This window comes from Penaeus chinensis, chromosome 8 (genome assembly GCF_019202785.1).
Source record: "Penaeus chinensis breed Huanghai No. 1 chromosome 8, ASM1920278v2, whole genome shotgun sequence".
Taxonomy (NCBI): Eukaryota; Metazoa; Arthropoda; class Malacostraca; order Decapoda; family Penaeidae; genus Penaeus; species Penaeus chinensis.
The window spans coordinates 25,807,520-25,815,019 of NC_061826.1; the positions used below are offsets into that span (position 1 = coordinate 25,807,520).

General features: G+C 40.9%; 1 protein-coding gene across 1 annotated transcript in view; it reads right to left on the reverse strand.

Moving 5' to 3' along the window:
• Positions 1 to 3,924, reverse strand: part of LOC125027995 — a 5,937-nt gene extending 2,013 nt beyond the window's left edge. Inside the window, exons 1-7 of the mRNA XM_047617231.1 lie at positions 3,810 to 3,924; positions 2,172 to 2,298; positions 1,744 to 1,886; positions 1,230 to 1,385; positions 832 to 997; positions 606 to 680; positions 120 to 262 (exon numbers count right to left, since the gene is read on the reverse strand). Of these exons, the coding sequence (XP_047473187.1) occupies positions 120 to 262; positions 606 to 680; positions 832 to 997; positions 1,230 to 1,385; positions 1,744 to 1,886; positions 2,172 to 2,271 (783 nt within the window). The 5' untranslated portion in view covers positions 2,272 to 2,298; positions 3,810 to 3,924. The remainder of the gene's footprint in view (positions 1 to 119; positions 263 to 605; positions 681 to 831; positions 998 to 1,229; positions 1,386 to 1,743; positions 1,887 to 2,171; positions 2,299 to 3,809) is intronic.
• Positions 3,925 to 7,500: the final 3,576 nt, after the last annotated feature.

Below are 7,500 nucleotides of genomic sequence, written 5' to 3' on the forward strand. Positions count from 1 at the left end.
CTATAAATATATCAATCATTCGTTCTATCAGTTCATGATTTCATTTTCTCCATCTATCAAGTATCTATTCTATCTATTCATCAGTCACTTCCCTTGCTTAAATCTCACTTTAACCTTACCTTGTAGAGCGCGTGTCCGACATGAATCTTCATGACCAGCATCGACGATGAAGGGAAGACCGCCAGAGACAGGGACGAGTCGATGGCGATGTAGGGCAGAGGGGTCCCCGGGACCACGTGGTACAGGGGGCACGCAGGGTAGGCTGTGGGAAATGCACTTTTACTTACAGTTTTGTTTTGTATTAATATACACACAAATGAATAGATAAATAAATACAGATAGATACATAGATACATGCAAACCCTAGCCACTTTAACTTTAGCTTCATATTTCTTCCAGCCATTAGATTCCTTCTTCTTTTGTGATATGGTAGGAATCGCATCATTATTTTCTACTCTTTTGAAAATCTGCACATATATATATATATATATATATATATATCAGTAGCTATTCCTTACTATGGTTCATGCACAACCGTAAAGGCGTTAACTAGGACGCAAAGACTAAGATGGAACCGACTTCGACTGCAGAGGGAAGATACTCACGTGCAGGCGAGACGTCGGTGCGCGGCGTGCTCGCGGGGGCGTGGGTGTTGATCTTCTGGTCGGGCATGTGTGTGGCTGGCGGGGAAAAAGGTTTCACTAGAATATTCACCAAAGATTACCCGTCAGTCTCTATTTTCCATACAAGGTAAACATTTATGGCAATATCCTTATGGTCATGCATCCTTATTTCTAAACGGCAAGAGCATAATAAGAAGGTGATGCTCACAGTTACATCCGAGATTGACTTCCAGCGTGTAATACTCGGAGGAGTCGAGGGAGGCGTCCTCCAGCGAGATGAAGGCGACCTTAGCAGAGTGGGTGGATTCTTGCCCCGGAGTAGCCACCCAGCTGTCATCAACCAAAACTTCGACGTCAGCGATCAAGACACTTATCTGAAAAGCCAGCTTCATTTAGTTCCCTCAATGGGGGTGGGGGGGGCACATGGGTGGAAATGGGTTGGACTCCCGGAGGCTTCAAAGAAAGGCGGTATTCATATATACATATATATATATTATATATATATTATATATATATATTATTTCCTAGTCATCAGTCGAGATCACACTCGCTGTTGTTGTTGTATATGTAAATAGGGATGCCGTTTCCGCCGAAAGACGACCTTACCCTGTGGCCGTCGAAGCCGAGGTCAACAAAGGTCCACTCGTCCTGCTTGAAAAGGTCAGCCACAGACACTTGACTCGGCGGAAGCGGACTGCAGCGGTTCTGCTGCGCCTGGCCGTCGCACCGCGTCAGCAACGTCTTGTCGGGTAGGACGACGATCTGCAAAGCACAAAGGATTTGCTTATTACCACTCTGTCATCGTGATGAAACCGCGTGTTACGGCGGTCACGTTATAATGAACAAACAGTGGGTTATTGCGGTTTATTCTTCCTTTTTCTCATCGTTGCCACTATTTTCATTACTGTGCTTTGAACAATGACGATCATTATCATTATTCCCATTGATAATATTGTAATTATTTTCATGACTATCAGGAATACTTCCATCATTAATATCACCACCATTTCTAATAGACATAACAATTTCGTCGCTTGTTTTACCTCTTATTGCAACTACTAATACATCAGTCATCTCTGTTACCACCACTACTACAATCACCATTACAATATTCTCCTACCGTATACTGTGACTCTCCAACGATGATGCGCAAGCCCATCCGGAGCTCTGAGGGCAGGACGGCGAAGCGGAGCGTGCTTTGCAGGTCCACGAAGGGCATGGATCTGTCCGACGTGACGGTGTGGTGTGCGCAGTCGGGGAAGGCTGTTAGGGGGAGGGGGCGCTTGTGAGTGGGAGCTCTTACATCTAGGTGCACCTAAGATATATATATATATTTTTTTTTTTTTACAGCCATTTATTCCACTGCAGAACATAGGCCTCTCTCAATTCACTCCCCGGATTCCAGTGCTCTAACCACTGGCAGTATATATCTGTGTGTGTGTGTGCGTGTGTGTGTGTGTGTGTGTGTGTGTGTGTGTGTGTGTGTGTGTGTGTGTGTGTGTGTGTGTGTGTGTGTGTGTGTGTGTGTGTGTACTTTCTGCAACTTACGGAGGATGAAGCTGTGTCCTCCTTTCTTGGCCGGCTGAGCGCTGACGGCGGCGCAGGCGAGGAGGGCCGCCAGGCACGCGAGGCTTCGGCGTGGCATCATGGGCGCAGAGGTGGGGCGGGGGGGCGGCTGCAGGGATAGACCATATTCAGCATTAATTTTATGCGTCCATATACAAAGTTAGATACTCGATAGATGGCTATGAATGTACATATTGTACATATACTCTCTCTCTTTCTCTCTCTCTCTCTCTCTCTCTCTCTCTCTCTCTCTCTCTCTCTCTCTCTCTCTCTCTCTCTCTCTCTCTCTCTCTCTCCACACACACACAAACACACACACACACAGATATATATATATATATATATATATATATATATATATATATATATATATATATATATATATATGTGTGTGTGTGTGTGTGTGTGTGTGTGTGTGTGTGTATGTATATTTCTATGCATTTATGTGTGTGTCTACATATATATACATATATACACATATATATACATATATACACATCCATACACACATATCCATATATATGTATATGTATATATGTATATATTTATATGCATATATATACATATATATGTGTGTGTACACACACACACACACACACACACACACACACACACACACACACACACACACACACACACACACACATACACACACGCGCGCGCGCGCATACAGACACGCGAGCGCGGCCAGCGGCCGTCCGTACAGGCAAGCGCCAGAGGACGGAGAACAAGAGCGGACGGCCCACTCGTCACAACAGGAAATCTTAGGATCCTGTAATTACTCACAACACGTGAGTCAGGGGAATTTCAACTGGAAAATTCTTGGTCGGGAGAAAGCACACGCTCGGGTGTTTCGCAAGGAGAGGACATTCCTTTACTTTTACTTTTACTTTTACTTTAGTTCTTTTTCTCCTAAAAGATCTGTTCTTCCCTGCACACTTACCCCGAACTCACGCCCGTCGCTAAGGCTGCTTGCCCGACAGTTCGCTATAATATCTTACCACGACAGTGCGTCTTCTTGACAGGAAATAACACTGAGGGTATAGATACCAAATTGTCTTATTCAATACAAAGTCATGTCGAATGTATATGGAATTATCTCTCAATGTTGTTTCAAGGTTCTTTAACGGTACTGATAGCAACTTAATTGCAAAAAACATGTCGAGAAAATGGTCTCACATTTCATCTATTGTTTCATCTATTTTGAGATTATCGACAGAACCGCCAGTCCTGTTAAAGTGCTTGTTTTTTTTGCCCGCCAGTTATTATGGCAACTCCTTGGTTCGTCGCCCACACCCAACCCTCTCCAGCACCTTGAAAAAAAGGGACTGTTGTATCCGCGTACATGTTGTTGTTCGATGATAATGTCTTCATTTTTCTTCTCTCCTCTTAGGATTCATCACAAGATCCTTGACTTCTGCATTGCCATTTCCTCAGTCATCTTAGATCACGAACATTCCATTCATCCGCAAGTTTTCGCCATGTGATAACTTGTCTCAACAACCTGAAGAATTTTTTCTCTCTTTCTTTTTTTCACTGTCACCTTCATTACGCACTTCTAAGATAAGCTGAAATTCCACAACCTACGTCCACTGCACATAGAATATTCCTCGTACATACCTGAATAAACGAAAGGGCTTAATTACAGATAAGGTTGACTAAACGAAAAAAAAGTCTGGAGGCCAAACGAAACTCCTCCACTTTCGACTTTTCGATGATGACTGGCTGGAAGACGATTCTGTAAGGATTTATCAACATAGAACAGCTTCCGGACAGGATATTGTGACGTCATGAAATTGTCAGTGATGTCATTCATGGATAGTGACGTCATCGTTTTATCCCACACTGAATGCAATAGTTCGTATGTGACTTTCACCTATAAAAATGACTTTTTATCCAACACTGAATGCAATGGCTCGTATGTGACTTGATTTATATCGAATTACTTGCAGTACGACTTCCTACAGGCGGGAGACACGCGACCTTATTTTGATAAATGGCTACGGGGGCGGTGTTGTGAAAATATTCCCATTTCGAAACACGTTGTAAGTAATGGGGAAATACGGTAACTTCACACCGTCATTCACAGTGCTAATGAAGAGGAATTAACAGGTTAATGGAAATCATTAATTCTAAAAAAAAAAAAAAAAAAAAAAAAAATGTGTTGTTGATATATAAACTGGAAGATCTTTGGCATTTCTAATCACAAATTATAATGAACTTCAATGAAAAGTCATGATATTTCACTGATAATTATGGTGACGATAATAACTGTAACAGGTACAATGATAATCATTATTATCACTTTGTTATTATCATCATCATTATTATTATCCATAACTTTAGTATTACTGTAACTGTTACCATTGCCATTATTATCATTATTATTATTGTACTTGTTGTTGCTATCATTATATTACCGTCATTATTTCTTTTTCCATTGGTAATTATCATTATTTCTTAACATGATCGAGACAGTAACAAAACAAAAAAGGTAAAAAAAACAAGTGCAGTCGCTCAAGTGAACAAAGACAAGGCGTTACTCATTCACTTCCTACAATTGCTTTCACTCCCCCTACCTGTCACGTATCGTGCCAATGCGCTGGACCTCCATCAGCGTCCGAATCCCAGCCGCCCGATATCCTCACAATGTTATATTAAACGTCCTTGTACCTATTCATGTCTACTCTTGCCTTATTACACATACAATACCCTCTGTATGCCTGCCGTGTAAGTGTTTATTCTCCTAACCACGATCCTGCGTTTCTGTTTACTGGTTTATAAGTCTGTTCGCCGTCCCCAAACTCCTCCCTGAAGTGTGGTTTTATTTTAAGGTTACCAAGATCTTTTTAACGGTAATTGGAAATACGTAAAGTAAAAGCTGATGTAAAACTGCAGAGAAAGGGACTAAGAACTTGATACCACTTGAACCCTTATTGTTCTTGAAGTTTATTGGCATAAGATGTTGCGCGCGGTATGTTAACAAACCAAGAAATCTTTAAACTTCAAGGTAAGATATTTCAATAGTTTGATGGTTGTGGCAAAATGTCCTAGATTTTTTTCCTTTTTTTTTATCATTTCTTCTGAAACTTATTTTGGGGGGCAAAATATAAATATTTACTACTTGTTTTATACGAACCAACCCCATACCAAATCATAATAAGGGAGAACATGTAACTGTAGCGTTAGATTGGACAAACTCATGATTTCATATTTATGACAAAATTCATATTTACAGTCAAAACCGCAAAAAAACGGTGTTTGATGGTTAGAAAAGGGGTAAATTTGGCGTCAAAATATTGCAGGCATTGTACTAAAATGTAAGCATGATATTTTAAACCCAAACAGTTCTAAACTACTATCAAAGCAACTGTTAATCAGGAGAAGCATTAATTCAGAAGTGCCAACACAGCTGAAGTAACTGGGAGTGTCCTGAAGACATGATGATGTCATCAAATGTCATGATGTCATTAATGACGTCATGACGTAATTCCATAGGATTTCACAGTAAATAAGAAAAGTAGAGCAGATAAGTTCTTTATCAGACTTTATGAACATCATCACTGATTTCATGTTTGAACAAAACTAACCTTATTGTTCATGGTTCCTGGGCTGCCATGCAGGCAAGGTCGCCAGCTCCGGTGCACTTACGTACGCACTTTATTGCAAGCACATCTGCTAGTGCGTGTGTTTCATTCAATGCATGGTTGGAGTTCTAGCGGGACTCCAGGTTTGTCGTTTATCATTACATGAAAATGCTGGCCCTTGGCCCTTAAAAGGCTTGTTATCAGTCTTAATGTATTTTCTGTAATCCTGGACTTCTACATTCAGTTAACAATATCTGTACATTGTTTCACATAGCAATGATACGTCACACTATCAATGCATATATAACCGTTATAATTGTATAGTCCTGCGACCAAACAACCGTCGGACGTGAAATCAAAACAAACCAGGCTTCTATGCCAGGTTCCCCGACATTCTTCTGTCTGTCTGCTCTCTCTTCCGTAACTTGTTATCTAGATATCCCGGCCTTTGTCTTAAACTTCTATAAAAGCCATCGCCTGCGTGTAGCGCATCAGATCATCAGACAGGCCAGTCATCTCCCCATAGTCTGACTCAAATGTACACCTCCTACTAATTCTAAGTCATGATATCAGATAGTTGTCTCCTGCACCCTACCATCTTGCTAGACGCAAGCGCCTGTTGGACTCTGTATCTGTCCAACTCTTCAATGCTTATACATTCTACATATCGGCCAATTCTGCACCCCCTGAAGACCACAGCCTCGTCGGTAGCCCCCAATAACCATGCCACGACTTCAAATAAAGTCTCTCGGATCCCACGAATGTCGGAGCTTTTTATATTTTCATAGAGATAATCGTACCACAGTGATGGTCGCCAGGCAGATTTTGTGTCATTAGAGAATGTCAAAACATCCAACAATTAATGTTTTGAGTTCAAAAGATTTTCAGACAGTTACTGAAGATAGAGTCATCCTAGATTACTTCTGGGAAACATTTTTTATGTATTTTAGATGTTGTTTTACATCTAGTAAAGCATGAGTAAAAAAAATATGAGCAAATATAATCGCATAACTATTGAAAACGATGATGTAGACCTTTGCCTTTTCCTTTTCTGACCACAAGTAAAGATTTGTACTGTCCATAAAGAAGTAATACCGATTGAGGCACTTAATGACAGCGCCAAATGTTCTCTGTGTCCATGTCTGGATCTCCCTCTGTCTATATAAATCAACAGCCTTTTTTATGCTGCCTCACCGTGACCGTATCATTAAGTCATTGTTTATTGTCTGCACGGTAATGAATATAATATATTTCCTATATAGTTCCATAATATATTTCCTTCTTTCCTACATAGTTAGTTGGCGCCGTAAAGTCAACAGTTGTTACTAAAGTCACGGATGTTATCTTCTGTAGCTTATGGGACTTGCCTTACGTGCTCTGTCCCCTATATCCGTGTCTCCTATATCCGTCGAAGGTCGCGCAGCTCTTCCATATAGCTCTGCTGTGAAACGATATCAGGGAGTCAACAACTGAGCAATATATATTTCCTTCAGTCCATTGTTCCGTGTAGCCTCAAGTAGCAGGATTGACCGGTTTCTGTAGTCGATGTTTTGTTTCAAAGAAGGAGAATGAATCCAGGGAAACTTCGTACTTTGCCATTCCATCCAGATTTAACTGCAAATTGGGGCAAAACCAGAAAATTATGAATATCGGTGTTGCGAATATGAATATGCAGACTAACCTTAGCAGAAAAAAACGTAAGCATAAAAGTTTTCTGAAAATCG